This window comes from Asterias amurensis, chromosome 16 (assembly GCF_032118995.1).
Source record: "Asterias amurensis chromosome 16, ASM3211899v1".
NCBI lineage: Eukaryota > Metazoa > Echinodermata > Asteroidea > Forcipulatida > Asteriidae > Asterias > Asterias amurensis.
In genome coordinates, this window is record NC_092663.1 from 13,160,266 (window position 1) to 13,182,256 (window position 21,991).

General features: G+C 36.8%; 1 protein-coding gene across 2 annotated transcripts in view; it reads right to left on the reverse strand.

The window, feature by feature from the left end:
• LOC139948742 (voltage-gated inwardly rectifying potassium channel KCNH6-like) overlaps positions 1-21,991 on the reverse strand; it is a 158,740-nt gene that overhangs the window by 15,409 nt on the left and 121,340 nt on the right. The window contains exons 6-13 of one of the 2 annotated variants that reach the window (XM_071947041.1): positions 14,497-14,677; positions 11,168-11,439; positions 9,499-9,889; positions 7,057-7,256; positions 5,528-5,780; positions 4,966-5,159; positions 4,205-4,331; positions 3,300-3,551 (exon numbers count right to left, since the gene is read on the reverse strand). In XM_071947041.1, the coding sequence (XP_071803142.1) occupies positions 3,300-3,551; positions 4,205-4,331; positions 4,966-5,159; positions 5,528-5,780; positions 7,057-7,256; positions 9,499-9,889; positions 11,168-11,439; positions 14,497-14,677 (1,870 nt within the window). Of the gene's footprint in view, positions 1-3,263; positions 3,552-4,204; positions 4,332-4,965; positions 5,160-5,527; positions 5,781-7,056; positions 7,257-9,498; positions 9,890-11,167; positions 11,440-14,496; positions 14,678-21,991 lie in introns of both variants that reach the window. The other variant, XM_071947040.1, reaches the window with a different exon arrangement.

Here is a 21,991-nt window from a genome sequence, read left to right on the forward strand (position 1 = left end):
TGCAACATTTTCTCTTAGCCTGAGAAATAGAGGGCAATGCTCAAGTGTATGTGTAGGTGACATTGTCTGGGTATTCCAGGCTAGTGTCTCATAGCCTGAGAAATAGAGGGTGATTCCCTAATGTATGTGTAGGTGACATTGTCTAGGTAATCCAGGCTATGTGAATTTCTCCAACTACCATTGTGCGATTCTGGATCCAAGAGTGATAATGAAATGTACATTGTAGGAAACACAGCAATGCCCATACAAACACCACACCAAGACAATAAGCCATTTGCGTGTTAGATTTGAATATTGTTTGGTACAATGATGTGCTTGATCACAAGTTTACACTTAAATTTGAGTTCCTCAGACTATCGAGACAGTTGCTATGTCACATGATAAGGGGCAAGCTTTTGCTTGTTACGTAAGAGACGGTGAACACCCATACACAATTCTGAATGGATGTGTATAGCACAAAGGTACCAGGGTCTGCTCAACTGGAGGTTGCTATACAAAAGTTGACACGAACCATTTGACATAGCAACTGTCTCTATAGTTTGAGGAATTCAAATGTAAGCTGTACAATGTGACTAAGCAAGTCATTGTATCAGACATTATTTAAATCTAACTCGCAAATGGCTTATTTGTTAGTATCATTTGGTGTACATCAATGCATCATTCCCTTCATAATACTTTCAAGATTTTAATTTCCTGCCCATTACTTTGTTGAACCTCAAACAGAATTCTGCCATGGAACAATGAACTTTTTGAAGGCACTGGACACTATTGGTAGTTACTCAAAATATTTTGTAGCATAAAAACTTACTTGGTAACAAGCAAATGGAGAGCTGTTGTTAGTATAAAACATTGTGAGAAATGGCTCTCTCTGAAGTAACATAGTTTTTGAGAAAGAGGTAGTTTCTCACTCAAATAATAAAAAACTTCAGGCCTGAAGCCTTTTATTAGGCATCTGACACCAAACAAATTTGTGCAACAAGGTTTTTTTTCTTTCGTTATTCTCTTGCAACTTCGATGACCAATAACTAAGTCAAAATTTTCACAAATTTGTTATTTTATGAATATGCTATCAAATCACATAGTCTTTGGATCAAGGATAAGACAGAGTTTGTTTTGTAGTTCTATGCAATGGATGTTTTAAATTGCAAAAGAAAATCGTATTAACTCATTGTGCAAACACTTTACTAACTGTTTTCATAAATAAAGAGCACCTGTCTGACCTACTAATTATAAATGAAATTTCAAGATAATTTTGTATTCCACTCTAAAATGATGTCAACTTCGCGATGCACGCAGAAAAATAAAGTACCAATTTCTTCAATCAAATTATTGTAGCAGACAATCTCTGTATTACTCTTTTCAGAAATGATGCATTGTTGTTTACACACAAAACTACATGATACGTTTTTAAAGAAAAAGGTACAACAGTGGTTTCTTTATGTGATTCAAAAAATTATGTGATTCAAAATTTTATTCTGAGCCTGAAAGGTTCTCCAAGAAAATCTAATAGTTTTAACTTTTGTAGATAAAATCTTGCCAACTGTTACCAAAATTGTACCTTTTCTTTGAAGCATAAGCATTAGAAGTTGGTATTCAAAGGAATGAATGTACATGGATGGATATGGGATGTATCATCATGAATTGGGTATAGTTCATTTTACCGCGCTCACGGGCAAATGCATTTAAATGTGGCTAGATATACGCGGCCAGTTTGCATACAGCAATAGTACGCGATTGGCCACGCATTTTGTTTTTGTCGTGTGCTGGGGCATCTTAGAAGATGCAAACTTTTAGAACAAACTTTCACTTAAGTCACAGCTCAGTTTGTCGGCAGCCTAAAGTGAGTGTGACGGATGATTTATCAAAAAATATCCGCCAACTATTTTATGCTTTGGTTGTAGTATATGATTATACACAATTCATGATGTCAGGACAGAGCACTGGTTCCCACAAGTGGCATTCACAGCGATGATGATGCATGGTATGATGATATGATGATGCTGCAGTGTACCAGGCAAATAGGGTGGAAACCAACTAGTGTCATGGTTGGCAAATGATTCCAGAGAAAAGTGGCGCACAACATGAGCCACAGTTTCGGATTAAAAGATAATCTTTCAAGTAAATCGCTCAACAAAATGGTAGTTAAAACTTATTTTTTTTCATTTTCTTTTATGTTCAGCATTAATGTGAACTGAGCTTGACGTTCTTATAACTGTGTAACAATGAAACTTTTTTTGTTAACATTGCAAAATTGGAAACGCTTAAATCAATTTCCAAGATAAAGTGTTTTGCTGCGTTTTTTGGCAGGGGATGCAAAGCATACCATCAGTTTCCTTTTCCACCATATTTGCAACAAGTGAATGCTTGAACTTTCACTTTTGCCAAAGTTTTTTTTTTCAGCAACACTATTTTGATTTTCTGCAATTTATTATTAGTATTTATCTGTTCATTATGGAGGAAAGAGTGAAAAGACCAAATGAAAAATTCTACTGTGTCTCATCTCCCAAAAACACAATTTGTGCAAGATATCTTGTTGACAGATCCCATAATTGTGTCATTTCCAGCAACACTTATTTTGAACAGTGATATATTTTGTTTATAACTGCTTTTGGTTATTCTGACATTTATGCGAACAATGTCATGGGTTCAAACCCCTGGCACCCGTATAACATGCTTGTGATTTTGTTTGCACAGAGCTTGGTAAAAGTACTGAGTATACAGTGCTAACACTCGGGTGCCAGGGATTTGAACCCATGACATTGTTTGCATAAATGTCAGAATAACCAAAGCAGTTACAAACAAAATATATCACTGTTCAAAGTTTGAGTGTATGAGTAAAACCAAAATTAATATTTTATCCTGTTATATGTGAAGTTTAACAACTCCTATTTGTTTTCAATACTCGGAAGTAAATATCTTTGATTTACTAGTTTCAACAAGATAATCCTTTTGGTTGTAAATGGGCAACAGAAGTATTTCTCAGTTGAATCTTTCCCCTCTACTCTGATTATGTAGACTAAGACTTCGCTGCACGGACACCTAGCAACAAGCCAACTAGGCCAAATTTCATAGAGCTGCTTCAGCACAAAAAGGAGCTAAAAACAAAATGCTTTATCAGAATCAGAATACCAGCCAAAATACCAAGTCAACATGTACAATTTGTGACTGGTATCCTGCTAAATTTTGCTAAGCACAAACAATTTGTAAGCAAAATTGTCAGCTTATAAGCAGCTCTATGAAATTGAGCCCTGATGAAATCTTACCGTGGCTACTATACACTTCGCTCTCGCTCGAGCTACCTGCAATAGCGCTGAATGCACCGGTCCCGCCAACAACGGTGGTCCTCTTCTGGTGGTCTTCCATCTGCAGAGCGATCTCCGGTGCCGGGGTGACATCCCGACCCGCCATATCTGGTGAGAACTCAAGGATGCCTGTCCCACACTCGTCATCGCTGGAGTCCAGGGTCGCCGAGCTGCCGCCGCGAGTCTGAGAGAACTTCTTACGTCGGTTCTGAGCCACAGAGACTGAGCTGGCAGGATCCTTGGCTGCTCCTTGGGTTGTGGAAATAAATAAAAGATAAATAATAAAATAAAATAAATGAAAAAAGGGTTGGTCATAGGCCTTGAGTACAATTAAAACAACAGCTGAGAACCTAGACTTACTGGGCTATTACATCAGCTCATTCAGAGAAAACAGCTTCACTCTTCATCAGACAAATTAATTGCATTTTAAAGAAACATAAAGTGTAGTGTCAGCATTAATCATTTTGACTTATGTATGGTATCCTCTCATCTTTCTCTAACCTTGCAACACATCAAAAGGCATTTATAATACTGGAAGTAGCTTCAATGGTACATGCTTAAAACATTGATCTGTTAACATCAATCCTGCTGACCCAGAGCTGCCAACATTTACACATCGGTAACACATTGTGAATATCTCTTGTTGGGTAGTTTTCATTCTGAAAAGGTCTGATGGTTAACTATTAGAGTCGTTAACTTGATCCAACACAACTGAAAATATATATTTACATAGTGTGACCGCAAACCTCTTGTAGATCAAAGATTGCAACTTGGAGTATAGAGTGGGATAAGTTTGTTTAGGTAAATAAGTTCAGGACTGTAATGCTACATTGGAACTTGATAACATTTTGAAAAGAACCATCATCTTGAGGGATTGTAGGAGCACCTAAGGACCTTCATACCTTTCTTCTGGTAGCGACCCTTCCTCATCCGGCTCTTGTCTTGAACTGGTTTACCTGGAATTGACTTCACTTCAGCGCTTGAATTATGTTCAGTGTCATTAACTAAAGGTTTTAACGCCAGGTCATCCTAAAAAAAAAACGAATTCAGCAGGAAAATTTAATTATATGAAAACTATTCACTGTGTAATTCGTACATTGTGTTAACAAAAGTATGCTGTAGGATGTGCACCTGTGATCACTTGATTACAGGAGTAAACGATTTCCCTTGTATCTGGCAATGCAAAATGCTAAACAAAGTCTTTCAATTGCTTCTTAAAAAAACCCAGGAATTGGTTCTCAATGTCAGCATTCAGGGTGTACAAAATAAGTTTAGTGTAAGTTTCTTGCTTTTGAAAAACGCTGGACCAAATCATAAACCACATTACAAAAAGATTCTAAAAATGCTTAATACTATTGAAAGCTGCTAAACTAAGTTTTTATAACAATTAATTCGATAAGTGATTACCAAACCTATATTCCCTTTGAAATGCAAATATCTGACAAAGTTGAAAACAACAGATATGTGGTTCTACAGGTATGATATTTGGCCCTTGGGAAAAAAGTAGGAACATTTCATCAAGTACAAGGGAAGGCCTATACATGGCAACATGGTGTTGACTTTACATGTAATACACTCTTCAGGCTATTTAATCACAATTTTTCTGATTTTTTCCAGAGTAAATCCAAATAAATCAGAGTAAAGTAGGTCTGGTTCTACTTACGTCTCGAAGTATGAAAGTAATTTCAAGATTCTTGGCAAACTGATGGTAAAACTCAGGATACATGTCTAGAATTTCCAGTAAGTCTTCTCTAAGGATCTTATGGAGGTCGCAGTACGTCAGTGCTCGGACGTTACACTTGGATTTACCGACCGAGTCATATTCACAGAAGTTTTCACCAAAAACGTCATCTTTACCTGAAGAAAAAAAAACAGTCAAACAAAATAGTTTATGTTTGTCCTTTTTGTTTTTCCTCCATGTTTTTAATCTACTGTGCCTATTGGACAATCTAAACTTACTTTGTAACGAGCAATGAAGAGCTGTTGGTAGTATAAAACATTGTGAGAAACGGCTCCCTCTTAAGTAGCGTAGTTTTTGAGAAAGAGGTAACTTCTTACTAAAATATTATTCTCTAGCAACTTTGACAGATTTGTTATCTTATCCATATAATGGGACACACCAAGTGAGAAAACGGGTCTTTGATAATTACCACAAGGTGTCTAGTGCCTTTAATATTTGAGCCCAGAACACATTTCATCAAAAACTAGTCCATTGAAAAACCAACCTAATATTGCCAAGACAACGTCATCTCGTAGAATTTCAATGGAACCTCGGCAGATGAAGTACAACGCTGACAGCACATCCCCTCTGTGTATTAACGTGTCGCCTGGTGGGGCGTGCGTTGTCTTGAACTTCATGGAGAACGCTCTCAGACACCCTGGACTGGCTCCTTTGAAAGCGGCGCAGTTATTGAGAAGGTTACGGTTTAGATGAAGGCAGATGTCAGCTTGCAGGCACTCAGGGAAGCTCTTGAGAACCTAAAAATAATAATAAAAATAAAATGATTTCATATAGCTCCTAATCTATTTTCGTAAAATGCTCCAAGGCACTTCACAAAAACCTTTAAAAAAAGGAATATTAAAATCCACAGGTATATTGAAGACCCTGGACACTATTGGTAATTGTCAAAGACTAGTCTTCACAGTTGTTGTATCTCAACATATGCATAAAATAACAAACCTGAGAAAATGTGAGCTCAATCGGTCGTTGAGAAGGTGAGATAATAATGAAAGAAAAAATACCCTTCTCACACGAAGTTGTTCACTTTCAGATACTTGATTTCGAGACCTCAAATTCTAAATCTGAGGTCTCAAAATCAAATTTGTGGAAAATTGCTTCTTTCTCAAAAACTACATTACTTCAGATGGAGCCGTTTCTCATAATGTTTTATACTATCAACCTCTCTCCACAACTCGTTACCAAGAAAGGTTGTATGCTAATAATTATTTTTAGTAACTACCAATAGTGTCCACAGCCTTAAAGCATAGAAAGGTATACAGGAATAAAACATTTACAATGAAAAAAAAAGAAGAAGAATTTGTTTTATATAAACTGAACATTTTTGTTTTTAACTTCAAGACATTTCTATTTTCCAGATTAATTTTTTTTGTTTCATTTTATGAAACATTTCCATTTTCCAGATTGCATTAAAACTTTTCTTCACTGCATATGTTTTTAAGTTAGAATGCTATACTCAAAGATTTAAAAAGATGTTTGTCGTAGAATGGAACGTGTGTCTCATTCTTTCTCCAATAATTAAGAGCTCCTAGTAGAAGTTGGTACAGGATATTGCTGCTAAATGCAATGCACTTAGCTTGATATTTTGCTCGTTAAAACTTTTGGGATCCTTCAGATTAATTCATTTGAAGGAAGTGCTGTTACTGTATATCATATACCCTGCAGAGTTTTCAATAATAATAATAGTAATAATAATAATAATAATAATAATAATAATAATAATAATAATAATAATAATAATAATAATAATAATAATAATAAAAACAGGATTTCTATAGCTCAGCAACAAGAGGCAATGAAAAACAAATACATTTTATTGGCAACTGGAAACAGGTGAGTTTTAAGTTTTTTTTTAAAGACGAAACAGTATCCAGTGATCTGAGGTGAGATGGTATATTGTTCCACAGTTTCCGGCCAGCAGTTGTGACGTAAAATTCATATCGCATTCACATTCACAGGAGGTAGGATTCGGGCTTAACCCTTTTAAATTGCCCATACGAGGTCCCTATATCTCACCATGTTCATGTCGATACCATTGGTGTATGACCAGGCATGCTGAAAGTACTCTTCCAACCGTTGCCTTAGCGGGTTCGGTATCTGATGGAATCGGATAAACTCCTTGACTCTCATCATCTGGGTGTGGTATCGAGCAGTGCCTGAGTACAACCTCTGGATTATTGCTGAGACGTTACCGAAGATGCTGGCGTACATCAGAGCTGGTGGTTAAAAAAGTAGCAAACTTTTAGAATAATAATAAATAATACTTAAAAAGTATCAAAAAATACCCTCCTCCAGGGAGGGGAAAATTTTAAAAGAAATAAATTGGAAAACGCACATTATCCACCAAGGTGCTCAGGGGGCTATTACAATGAAAACTAAACAAAAATAGATTGTACTTAAAAAAAGAAACAGATCTTTCAACATGAGGTGAGTTTGAGAGATGTTTTGAAAGAGTGAATGGAAGTGGAAGTTTAGATTTGAAGAGGTAGTTGACTCAAGAGATGAGGTGCCGCAACAGAAAAAGATCTTTCCCCCAGAAGTTAAGAACTAAAACACAACTCCCTTCCAACGCATGCTGTGGCCGTGCAGTCAAGGGCACAGGGCGTCCCAATGTAATAAAGCCTGTAAGCATAGAAAACTGCTAAGCACAGACAAATCTTGCTGAACAGAAACTGGTTACAAGCCAAAATTCCTTAAAGTTTTCGCTGTTGCAACTGGTGCCCCACTCATTTCTTTGCTAAGCAGTATTTACTGCTTAACAGCTTCATGAAATTGGGCCCTGGACTCCTGAGCTCTGGGCCCAATTTCTTAGAGCTGCTTAAGCTGAAAATAATGCTTACAAATTTTCCGATATCGGTAAAATATGGTGCATATGACATAACCGGTAACAAAACTCTGGTAATCATAATTTTGTCACCTTAGCTACTTTTTGTGCATAACCAGCTATGAAATTGGACCCCAGCAGAGTATGGGTGCGAGTCCTGGTCTTTAAACTTTTGTTCTTAAGCTAGACGCTTAACCATCTTCATCCTTCAATGTTCTTTCAAGCTGAAAATTGTTTGCGTTTTTTTAGTTTTCTAATACAACAGATTAATCCCAAATTTTCACAGCCTTGTTGTGTCACACTCGCTATTTTGAGAGTCAAATTGTACAAGAAAAGTGTATGCCTGTAAATGCTGCATGACATAAAATGCGCAGTATACATTGTAGAAGACAAAGACCAAGACTATTGCTTGTGATGATGATGTAAAAGGAAGCAATACTTTGTCTTTTAGGTAGCCAGTATTACCCCAAGGATGACCTTAAGTTCAACTTTTGGTTGATTTGTTCACAAGTTCACAGCCTGCCTTTAAATGCGGAATTATTTCCACTTGACAAATATGAACAACTTGCAATAATATGGAAGGTAGTTTGTATGATTGCCCCACTGTCTGTGTGTGTGGTTTCCCATCCATCCACACAGACATACATCAGTACTGTGATTGTTGTTTTGCCCCACGGAAATCTGATCAGGTTGGCCGAGGAGTTCTAATGTAATAAAAACCGAGCCCAATTTCGTGGCGCAGCTTAAAGGAATGGTACAACATGCTGTCTGCAAAGGTACCATAATCGTCATCTTTTTAGAGGCACTGCTGGACACTTTGGTTATTACTCAATTAAATTTGTTTAGCTTACTTTGATAACGAGCAACGGAGAACTGTTGAAAGTATAAAACATTGTGAGAAATGGCTCCCTCTGAAGTAACGTAGTTTTCAAGAAAAAGGCAATTTCTCACTCAATATTAAAAGGGTGCAGGCCTGAAGTCCCTTTTTTTTTTCTTTTCTTTTTAAGCATCTGAAAGCACAAAAGTTTGTGCAACAAGCTAGTTTTTTCTTTCATTATTCTCTTGCAACTTTGATAGCAATTGAATCAAAACTTTCACAGATTTGTTATTTTATACATATATTTTTGGATACGCCAAGTGGGAATACTGGTCTTTGACAATAACCAAATATGTCCAGTGCCTTTAAACTTCATATCAGATGATTGACAAAAGTTACTGAGTTGTCTTTCTATGTCAATTAACCCTATTTTAAAATATTGGTATTTTTTGTAAAAAATATTGTAATAGAGTTGAGGCTGTGTAAACAACCATGCTCTGTTTTTCAAGCAGATTGGAAAACTATTAATTTTAAAAAAATGTGAACAACTTTCAGTACTCTTTTTGCTCCACTCTACAAAATATTGTGCTGTCTAGAGCATTACTTTTTGATCAAGCCCATAATTTTTCTTTAACCGCAGCATTTTATGGTTAGATATTGGCACCCAATGGCACTGCTAAAACCTGTGGCTACGTACAGCCCCCCCCCCCAAAAAAAGGGGAAAAAAATGGTTTTGAAAATTGGCCAATGAAACATCATCAGTACATTGCTGGATCAGTAAACCATGAATATTCATGTAGTGTTGGGAGATACTTACATCCAATCAGCATGACGCAAATTGAAAAGATTTTCTCTGAGTTAGTGTTCGGCGAGACGTTGCCGAAGCCCACACTAGTAAGACTGCTAAACGTAAAATACAACGCCGTAATATACTTAGATTCTAACGACGTCTCATTATAGGGCATGTTCGTTTTCTTGGCTAGATCGTCCAGCCAGCCAATGTTATTATGATGGGTATCGGCAGCCTTCTCAGCCTGGCCAATGGCAAACCATATACAGGCCAGCCAGTGAGCAATCATAGCAAATGTGCACATAAGCAGTAGAAGTAAGGCGGCTCCATACTCCGAGTACCGGTCTAGTTTCCGTGCGACTCTGACCAATCGTAGAAGGCGAGCCGTTTTTAGAAGACCAATAAGGGTTGTAGATTGCTGTAAGGAGAAACAATCAATTGAAAGAGCTATTAATTGAAAGAGCTACAACCAAATATCAGATTTTATAAACAAATTAAGTGTTTAGCTTCCAGAAATATTACAACAGTTAATTATGATTGGATGCATACAGTTAAAAAGACCGTTTTTCCAGAAGATCAGGAAAAAAAGACATTCACAGTTCAAATTTGTTCATAATTTTTCCAATGCCATTTAAAACAAAGTGCACACACAGTGCAGTTGTCTGCCTCGCTGTTGCCTGTGGCAAAGCAGCACAGTTGATGTGAGTAAATTGCCTACGTCCATGTACAGAATGTACTGCTATGGCTAAGTGCTGGGTGACTATTAACTTGGACTTGGATTGGAGTCTGACTTGAGTCACATTTCTGATGACTCAACCTAAGACTCACGTCATGATAGACAATGACTCCGACTTGACCATCTGGACTTGGATTTGAGACTCAACTTGATGTTTGTGACTCAAGACTTAAATGACAAAATGATAACTTAAAAGCAGTGGACACTATTGGTAATTACTCAAAATATTTATTAGCATAAAACCTTTCTTGGGGACGAGTAATGGGGAGAGGTTGACGGTATAAAACATTGTGAGAAACGGCTCCCTCTGAAGTGCCACAGTTTTCGAGAAAGAAGTAATTTTCCACGAATTTGATTTTGAGACCTCAGGTTTAGAACTTGAGGTCTCGAAATCAACCATCTAAACGAACACAACTTCATGTGACAAGGGTGTTTCTTTCTTTCATTATTATCTCGCAAGTTCGATGACCGATTGACCTCAAATTTTCACAGGTTTGTTATTTTATGCATATGTTGAGATACACCAACTGTGAAGGCTAGTCTTTGACAATTACCAATAGTGTCCACTGTCTTTAACTTAAGTTTTTTTTAAAACAGTGAAAAGTGAAATGGCCCTTTTGAATGTCTGCTACTCTATTAGAGTAGTCAGCTTCATTGTTTGTTAGCCCATTCAAGCACCATTTATTTTAGTTATAAATTGATCTTGTACACATTAATTGTTTACTTGTTTCTTTTGCAAATGGCGACCACCAAAAACAGGTCACAATAGCACCCTAAAGAGTCCTGTTTCCCATTCTGAAAAAAAAACTGTGTGGCCTTTTTTTCTTTAAAGATTTAAACCAGTCAAAAGCGACTGGTTGGCACATGAAATAGGTAACAATTCAACCAATGAATGAATGGACTGTGTGAGTAATTCAGAAAAAACTGTAAATTCAGGTTCTCAAATGACCTATGACCTACCTGATCCGTACCACCGAAAAGCAAAAGATCGAAGGGAATGGCCGCCACGGCATCAATCAGAAACCATCCTTTGAAATAGTGCACGGCTATCTTGCCTGGATTCGACACCACCTCGTCATTCTTATTGACATAGGTGGTGCGAAAGTTAATGAGAATGTCAATGATAAACATGACGTCCACCATCAGGTCAATCAACGTTAAGGGTTCTTTGTAGCGTTCCACGCCCACAGCGTTCCTAGTATTTGGGTCTTTGTCGAGTTTAGCCTCTTCATCTGAAATAGACAAGATTTAGTGAGTGAAACTGCATGAGAGATATAATATATATATTAAAGGTTTGCGGTAACACCATGTAATGATAATCTCTAAATGAGTTGGGTGGTTCTGAAAAGAACCATTGGTTTCATTTCGACGTTTCGATCAGCGTGATCTGATCGTCGAGTTGAAACTAACGGTTCTTTACAGAACCACCCCAACTCATTTAGAGATAGTCATTACATGGTGTTACCGCAAACCTTTACTATATCTTATTTTTATATCAAATTCTACTTATTTATGAGAGATGTTAATTTCAAAATGCCAGTAGAATTACCATTTATGTTAAAACAAAAAGGATTGCGAACTGAAATTGTGTAGCCCTTTCAGAATCTAGAGATAACTCATGCATGTCTTACTTTATGCCCAAATCTCAATTATTTTGTGAGAAAAAAATAAAAAATAAAAAATAAAAAGCATTTTGATAATCTCTTCAAACTAAATTCCTGCAAATGGCATGGCCGTTTTGCTTTCAGGAAAACAACAATGCATTAATTTTGACATTAGGGCCATGTCACACGAGGCACTTTACAGACAACCAGTTCCAGGCTATCTCCAAGAAGAAAAGCCATTCACATTTCAATGTTCACCTAATTTTCCCTTGGATCGTAAGACAATGTCCGAAAAATTACTCATGTGCTACCAAAGTGGTCCTGTAGCATTCACTGCAGTTGGTTGCCTCCAAGTTGCCTGTAAAAGTTGCTTCGTTAATAAGGCCTGTGTGACAAGTTTGCACAGCACACATTGCTACATTATTTCTTCTTTGTGCACCATCGAGACACAATGCAAAACAAAAAAAGTGAAGTACGCTGCCCCATGCATATTATCTCCAACTGTGTGATAACCAGCAGAAATTCTGATGTGGCTTTGATTTAAGAAAAGACCGATGATATTCTTTGTCAAGTGTCATCACTTGAACTTTTTTATTGCTCCATGCTTGAACAGACAAAGTTATCACAAGATATAGCTTAAGGCTGTGGTACTTAGCAAGGCAATAACGCTGGGTCTTTCTCTACTTTTTGTGTAATGTCCCATGCCAAAATCAGGTACTTCTCGAAAGACAACCACAACATTAGACTTGTTGACAAGCCGTTAATGGTTTGTCGGGGGGAGATGTGTCGAGTCGTGGCGGTGGCGTGGTTCAGGTCTCCGAGATCTAATACTGCTCTCGCGAGATCTCTGCTCTCGCACGAAGCTGCTGGCTGCCGACTTCTACTCCCCCATTAACTTATATGAGACTTCACAGCGCGAGGGCAGGAGTTACGGGGGCCAGCAGTCACGTGAGAATATCACCAGTGTCGCAGGAATCGCGGAGAGAGTCGGAACGCTATCACCATGACAGACATTTAACGACTTGTCCACAAGTCTACCACAAAGTCAAAGAGCCATAGAGATGTTGTGTCTCACAGTGAGAAATATTTACCTTGCAGCCCTAAGTTAGGTGTCATTTGAAAGCTCTTATTCTTGTCTATTTAATTAGTAGTTAAACAAAGACAAATTTACTAGAGTGGGATTTGAACCAGCGACCTCCGAATTATCGTGCCAAAGCTGTACCAAGCAGAGCTATCTAGCCCTATGTTGGCGGTCTCCCTATTTTTCCAATATCTTTGTTTGGAGGTGCCAGTCAGAAGCCATACAACCGTTAACTGCCGTGCAGCCAGGGATCATGCACACCCAAGTTTGCAATACAACCTGGGAAGTGACAGCCAGAGGATCACCTTAAGGGGATCCAACTTTTTATTTCAGATATCAAATTAAACCATGCGGAAAAACTGACTGGATAAAATTTAAATGATTTGGAGTTGAACAAATAAGACTGGCTCATTGTGAACTACCAGCTAAGCCGAAAACAGGGGTGGCATATATATGCATTTTAAAGAATCATGTAAATTGCAATTTATTCAAGTTATGGAATACGTGTCCAGAAAATTTGAATATTGATATATGTTTAGTTTCAGGTTTGTGTGTATCCGGTAAAAAAAAACTCCGCTTTCGTCATCAAGCCATTATTCACAATTGTCTTTTTCTTTCAATGCCACTTGACTCCACGCTATCAAAACGCCTCAGAGAACAGTATTTTTGCACAGAATGTCATCGGCATTGTTTTGACAAGAAATTATATCCAAACCTACATCGATGTATCCTGGATGTAATTTCATACTGTCATGTCTCACAGACATTATTTCGCTAAACCAAAACGGGTAATAGCTTTCTGTAATAGAACAGTTGGACAACAACAGGATGTAGAGCTACTTCGTGACCATACGGCCCCTCTGGCGTAAACAAGAACAATCATCAGATTTTTGCGCTCAAGAAATAAGAGTTTTGTTTAAAATATATAAATAAAATTTAAAAAATTTAAAAGGGGAAATCTGGCATTGAAATATCCTGATTCCTAAATCCAAAACATTAAGGCCGTGTCCGAAACAGCGACTTCGGCTGCAGCACAGCTGGATCAGTACGTCTGATTGGGCAGCTTCATAATACAAAAAGTTTTTAAAATCTACCAAGTAGGCAACGCCACAATACAAAGGAAATAATAAACAAAACTGCATATACATTTTTACACATAATTTATATCAAAGTTATGTATATGAGTGAAAGAAAACAAGGAAATGGAATGAACCTACAAGATTGGGTATATATTTATATAAAAATAAAAACAAATAAAAAAATAAATAAAAAAAATTATCCCGGATGCAAATTTAACATCTATTAAATCAGTGCGGTACCCGCTGCCAAATCATAGGATTCAAACTACCTCTAGCTACCCGGCAATCTTGGTAGTCTAGTTGGTAAGACACTGCTCTAGAATTGTAAATGGTTGTGGGTTTTGCATCTCACCCGAGTAATATGCCTGTGATATTTTTAAAAGGACTCGGGAAAGTACCGAGGATACAGTGCTAACACACATCGGTGTTTGGGTAAAAAAAAGTTAATATTCTTTATCCCCGGTGCAAATTTTTAACATCTGTTATAAAAAAATTATTATTGGTTATTTTTGGTAGTTTTCATACCTGGGTGGTTGAGAAGGAATGCTGCATTGTAAGGAGTGACAATAGCTGTATAGATAACCAGGAGTAGGATAATCCAGTCCCATACTGCCTTGAATGGTGAGTAATGAAGGATAGTCCACTTATGGATGCGCGGTGACTGCAGTTTATACTCAGGAAGCACGTCGGGTCCAAGGGAAAGCACCTATAAGGACAAATATGAGAAAAACAAAATTGTTAAACAAAACAAATAAAACTTCATATTTTGTTTTGTTTGTTGTTAGACAGCCAATCAGCATGTACATAAAAAAGATGAATTTGAATAATGAACAACAAAACAGTAGAGGCTGCATCACTAGTCTTGTTTGTAAATAAAGCCTGATTCATAGTTCCTGCAAATGCGATACAAAATGTTGATTTCACAAATTCGCAACAAATATTTTGCATCAGTTGAAATGTGCTGAACTCCTGCAAATCATTCGCAGGAAGTATGAACCCGCTATGCAAATTTGTTTAACAGCAAACCCTTTCCAGCTAAAAAGAGTAAATGGAGCATATGGGTACCAAAAGGTAAGAAGATGAAGGGATAAAATAAAGCAGACGAAAAGAGGATTGAAAAAACAAATCCATATAAAGACCTTAATATTAAAACCCTAACACCCTTATTTAATTGATTTGGATCCTTCTTCACAGGATCAAAATGGTTACCTAAGTTTTGACATCACAAATTCACCACGAATAATTCGCAACAGTTGAACTGTCAAGTACAAGGGATGACCAACATGTCAGAGGCTTTTACAGACACTTCTAGCTCTTTCACAGGCCTTGGTGCCCTGTCAAAAGTTTCTCATTGACTTTAAGATTGTCCAACAGAAGTGCCCTTTGCAAAATGAAAATGGTCTTGCCCTTTCAACATATTCACAGATAAAATTCCAGGCCTGATAAGTATAAATATCACTTGAAAGTGGCACCAGCACATTGGAATCTGAAAGCTTGATTATGTTTTCTGAAGATGACGAGCACTCTTTAATACGCCCCTTCTAGGAACATTTTCCCCTGAGAATACTACATTCACAAACACCCAGTGGCCAGAACACCAGTAGTCTACGGCAGATTACCCATGGGGACAGAACACATGTAATCAGGCCCTGTAATAACTAGGGATAGCACGCCCTTTCCACTAATTCCAATATTAATTGAGGAATTGAATAAAATTGTGGGAAAGTCTGCAGGTAGAATAATTTTTAGGTGTTCGGGCCAACAGCCCGGAACACCTCTTATTTTTGTTCGTTTTTTTTTTTTTTTTATTGATACTTCTTCTTCTTCTTCTTCTTCTTCTTCTTCTGTACGTCCCTTGTCCCCCTACAAAAACATCTTTCCAAACATCGTATGAACTTGAAACTTCACACAAAGTTAGATATTTATTAGGAGAAGAAACCGTGAGTTACATCATGATGACGTCATCAATTCTTGAGTTATGTATATTGAAAGTTTATTAATTCAAAAAATCATAACTTTTTATCTACTTGAGGGATTCTTACAATCGAAACATCATCGGAATCGTTATTGAAAACTCCGTAAACGCCCCACAGACATGACCCCATTTCGATGTTGTCTTCTGGCTCAAAAAAGAGGTTGAAAATTTCAAAATTCACCTCTAAAGAACAGAACGTAACTCCCCATTGGTATGTGCATTAAACATTGCACGTAGGCATACACACAACGTGTAGTGTATTAGCGGTGCAGCAGAGTCACGCTTCAGTGATTATCCATAGAGCGCGAAAAAGCTTCATGAAGAACAGTCTTTGTTCAAGGCGGTTAAAACATACATGCCCATTACAATCTTTTCTACAGTAGTCAATATTTCCTAAGTTCATAAATTATTTTCTAAACTACATAAGCTATTTTGACAATCTATACATGTTGGTGAAATTTCGTTGACCTTTTGACCTGTTTAAACCGGAAGTGACTGTGAAATGATTTGAAAGGGCGTTGTTTATTGCCTTTTAGGTTGAAATCATGGAGGAATAAACAAATACATCCTTTGATGCTTTACCATCACAGCATACAAGTCTGGCAAAGGTCTGGTTTAAAACAAATATTACCGACGACGTCACCAAACATCTTTTACTAGAGTAATCATGTTGTTTTGACAGTTTTTGCAATTTGAATAATTTATTACAAATCTTGAGAACAAAGCAAGGTGTAATATTTGTTTTTTAATCCAGGCTTTTACTCCCGGAAACCGAACACCTTGAGTTTGTTCACAAACTCTCAATCTCTAGTTTTTAACTGTAACTGTGTAGAGTGTGCTGAGATAGTTGTATGTGGTGCACATCAAACAATAAATGATTAGATTATTAGAGTATACAGAGAAGGGTACTTTTTGTATCATATAACTTCTATAGAATGAGTATACAAATATTTGTATATAACAAAACCTCTTATAGAATTTGTAAATAAACATCTATAGTATAGACCTTTATCATGCTGCCTCTGCCTTGGTCTCGTTCCTCGTATCGAATAACAATAACAAATGCTAATCACCATTTGGAAAATAGGAACCAGACTTTTTCTTTTCTTCCAGCCTCGGCTTGGTAACATTGATATCAATTGGGGAAGTTCAAGATGGCTGCACCGTGATAAAGGTCTATTAAAGCAGTAAATTGAAGTTTTACAGTTATTACCCACACCCTCACCCCACTTATGGATGCATTTCCCCCTCACTCAGTCATTTGTGAACTGAGACCAATTTCATATCTCTACTTATCGTCGAATTCTGCGCTTACGATCACCATTCTTCGCTTGCAGGCAAGCACCAATTTTTTTGCACTAAACCTAGTACTGTGGAATACGCACGCGTACAAGCTAAAATTCTCTGTACATACCGATTCTGCATGCGCCTATTCTATGCTTACGGGATAAGCAGAGCCATGAGTTTTATTATTACCACACACACACACACAATGAAGCTTGCCAGCAAAAAAAATACATTTAAGGTAAAACAAACACCTTTCCGCCTCCAAATATAGGGCAAGATATGGACAATTTGTGACCTGCTACGTGAAAATGAGTCAGATGTCGCCCAATGCATTATTAAGTAATGGACATTAAGTAATCTAATGTGGGGAAAAAATAAAGATTTAAAAAAACTTTTTTTTTTTTTTTTACTTTTTAAGATTTATATTTGCATGGTTAACCTTTAGAACACTTACTTTTGGGCAAAAAAGCTATGAATACAACAATCTTGTGATCATACTTATGTCTAACTTGTATCCTTTTGCACACAATGGTAGTTCAAAACATCACTTTACTTGTAATACGTTTTTCAGAAAAAATGATGCATTGGCTAATTTCAAAGGCAACGCGATACACGCCAAACCTTAGACATATATACCAAGTTACTGCTGTTGGTGTGTTCTTTCCAGCCATGCATATAACTCAATCCTTGAAAATGTCAACATCTGACTCCTTTTCACGTAGCGGGTCACATTTATTGTCAGTTGCCATGACTCCATAAACACCAAAGGTAAATTTGCCTTAAATAATGGAGTGATTTTTTTTTTAACTGAGGCCCTGAACAGCGCATTTATGGTGTTCATTCGACCAGCCTTGTCCAAAAGAATAATAGACATGTACCAGTCAACCATACAACTTACCATTTAATGCTAAACTGAGAATTGAATAACCATTGTGACATTTTTACTTGAAAAGGGGTATCCTTAAAACTTCCAAGGAAAGGTGTATATAATTCTTTCTGTTTTTACCACAAATTTGAGAAAACTTCAAAAACAAATCACATAAAATTTGGCAAGATAGGGTTCAAAGTCAAACACGATGACCAACAGATGAGACCAACATTTCAAGAAAATTTCTGGTAAGTTTCCGAATGTAAAGTCAACATTCATAGGAAATCTTTCTTCTATCATTTGGCCTTTAATAAAAGTGAGATTTGACTTTCAAGCTGACTTTAGAATAATAGTATAAGCTGTTTTAATAATCTAAGACCAACGTAATAGATAATCCTGCTGTTGTCAAAGAAAAATGAATACATCTTAATAATTTCCAACAAAAGCTGCCATTGCATTCAACAAACAAATCTCAAGGCCTTAGCAGGCATTGTAAAGTCAAATTAACAGATGACGCAAATGTTTAACCATTGTTGTGAAGATTTGTTATGCTGTGTGATAACGACCATTATGATCTTCCATATAAGCCATTTGCGTCGATCATCACAGCACAACCAAAGTAAACATCTGATATTACTGAGATTTTAAAGCCATTGGACACTTTCGAAACAGAACAAAAAAAAAAAGTTCACAGATTTACAAATAACTTACAGGGTTTACAGAAGGTAATGGTAAAAGACTTCTCTTAAAATATTATTCCATGAAATGCTTTACTTTTTGAGAAAACATTAAGACAATTATCAATTCTCGGCATCAAGAATTACGGATTTATAGTAAACAAATGTCATGACACAGCGAAGCGTGCGGAAACAAGGGTGGGTTTTCCCATTATTTTCTCCCGACTCCGATGACCGATTGAGCCTAAATCATCACAGGTTTGTTATTTTATATATAAGTTGTGATACACGAAGTGTGGGCCTTGGACAATACTGTTTACCGAAAGTGTCCAATGGCTTAAGGGTGTGTACAAATTGGTGAGATTTAAAACATAAATGCTCAAAGATTTGCATAACTTACATGGTATAAAGATGATCATGGTGGAAAACCTCCCTAGAACTAGTTTTGTTGAAATGCTATAGTTTTGGGGGAAGTAAAACAATTCTCTAACTGGCAAGTAGATACACACATGGTGTTACCGCAAACCAAATATATATTGATACCTCATCATGCAATGCCTCAAATCCTATAAAACAATTAGCTTTTATCTGGTGTGTACAACACCTGAAGTTGGAAAACATTGAAAACATATAATGGGATTTTCACTGTTTTCTCTTGGCCCTGAAGACCAATTGAGCTTAAAATTTCACAGGTTTGATATTTTAATCATGTAGAATGAGTTTCAGCTTTATTAGTGGTCACGTTTTTGAGGGGGAAGAAAAAGTGAAAATCACAGAGCAAATTTTTCAGGAGAGTCGCATAAATTCGGTGTACATGCTGAAATAATTGTTTGTCTCCTGAGACAAAAATTATTTTGTGATTTTTTTGTTTTGTTTTATTTCTCAAAAATTACAGCACCTCAGCAAGTGATCTTTTAAGGGAAGCTTTCTACCCTCATTATCTTAAACCCGTGTAAGTTCTATGTGAATATGTGGACATTTGTGTTTGGTGTCTCACAAAAAGTACCCAGACCCTTTAAGAAACAGCCTCAAATTCACTGTAATGTCCTGAAAGGGCTCTAAACACTAATGAACTCAGACTCCCTTCTTGATATCCATGAGAAACCGTCAAAAATATTCCTCAAACCTACCAATAGAAAAAGCACTGCATACAACAAGACAGCTGCATATTATGTCAAGACGGTTTTTGACGTCATTCGGAATAGTCCTTAATTTATTTCTGACTGCCGATTTCCCATAATGCCACCTGCTCCTTAAGAGTAAGATGTCGTGAAATGGTGGACACAATTGCTTGCATGCACAGATGATGTGTATAGGCCTAGCCATCAGTGTGGGCAGTTGCCAGTGGATTGTGCGTCAATTGGTTGTAATTGCTTGCGACTCTAAAAGCAGTTTAAGATTTAAATAAGGAAGTAGAAACATTAAACAGAATAATTACATATGACTGACTGTTGAAAGATTAAAGAAGAATGATGATTTGTGTCATTTTTGTACAATTGTAAATGAAGAGCTTTTTTTAGACAGAAAAAAAAGGATGGGCCAGTGTGGGCAGTGGATTGTGTGTCGATTGGTTGTAATGTCTAGTGACTCTGAGAGCCGTTTAGATACATATAAAGGAGTGAGAAACATTAAACGAGATGTTTACATATGACTGAGTGTTGAATGATTACAGAAGATTGATGATTTGCGTCATTTGTGTATAAATTACCACGGAAGAGCTTAGGCAGAATGAAGTAGTTAGAACTCAGCACTTTGTCTAATTCAATATGCACATCTGTCATCAGAATATTTTGTTAAAGGATTTGGGTACTTTTTCAAAATGTCCACAGATTTACATTAAACTTTTTACAGGGTTTGGAGATAATGATAGTGGAAAGCTTCCCTTCAAATATTACTAACTGCAGGTTCTGCAGTTTTTGAGAAATGAGTAAAACAATTAAGTCACAAAATAATTTCGTCTTAGTGAGACGAAAATTATTTTAGCATGAAAATCCCATTAACCATTTATGATACTAGACATGTCACTGGTTTATACGTTTTTACACGCTAAAACTGAGACGAAAATTATTTGTTTTACTCATTTCTCATTAACTACAGCACCGCCAGTAAAGGGAAGCTTTCTACTATTATAATCTTCGAACTGTGTTATAAGTTTAATGTAAATCTGTGGACATTGTGTCGAGGCCTATCTACCCTACTCATTTACAATGTATGTATAAAAAATATATATTTTAATTATGATTTTGTTTCATTTCAATAATACAATCCAAATGACATCAGAAAATTTAATTTGTGGAATCACAAACCCAGGTTCAGACCAGACTACACAGTGGCAACTCAATTACTGCATGTGTATGTATAAGCATGATCTGTTTACCAGACTCCAACAACACCTTATTAATAAATTTGATGGAAGGGCCCTGGTATATACAACCAGGCATCGTTCCCTTCCTAAATTGGCACAGAATTAGCCCCAGGTAAATGGCTAGCTTGAGTTACTGCATGGTGCATACAGCTGTCCAGCCTGGTTAGGCCATGTAAAAAAAAAAATACCAGTTGATCGTTTGGGTTTTTCCAACAAGAGGAGGATGAGGGCCTTTTTATTTATTTTTCTCCAAGGTTGCCGCCAAGCATTTTAATTCAAACTGGCCACCAATTCTTCAGTTTTAAGTCACCACTTACTTTATGTAGTTACAAATTCTTAAAGATTAAGAATTTTTAATGATAAATACAAAGACAAAATTTCTATTTGGGAGAGAAAAAAAAGGGATGAGGGAGGGGACGATTAACTGGTATTTTTTTCTTATTGGCCTTATTGCATGTGTATATGCTTCCAGTTACTCCCTGCGTGTAATTGCAAGGCGCTATCATCAGGTTCACTACACCTCTTATACCTGGCGGGGAACTGACTAATAATATAAATAGGCTCAGAATATATACGTTTCTAGTAATCACAAGTACTACTTATAGTTATAGCATCTTCTCTCCAGATATCAGGCAAGTTGCTCAAGATGTAAATTAGAACTGCCTGGAAAATTTATAGCATTAAAATGTTCAGGTACATCATTGGTGTATCGTAGGCAGGCTATGGTAGGCCTTTATCACCGACAATTTTTTTAATTTTATTTCTACTAATCAAAAGTACTACTTAGTGCATCTTCTTTCCAGATATCAGGCAAGTTGCTAAAGAGGAAGATTCGAATTGCCTGGAAA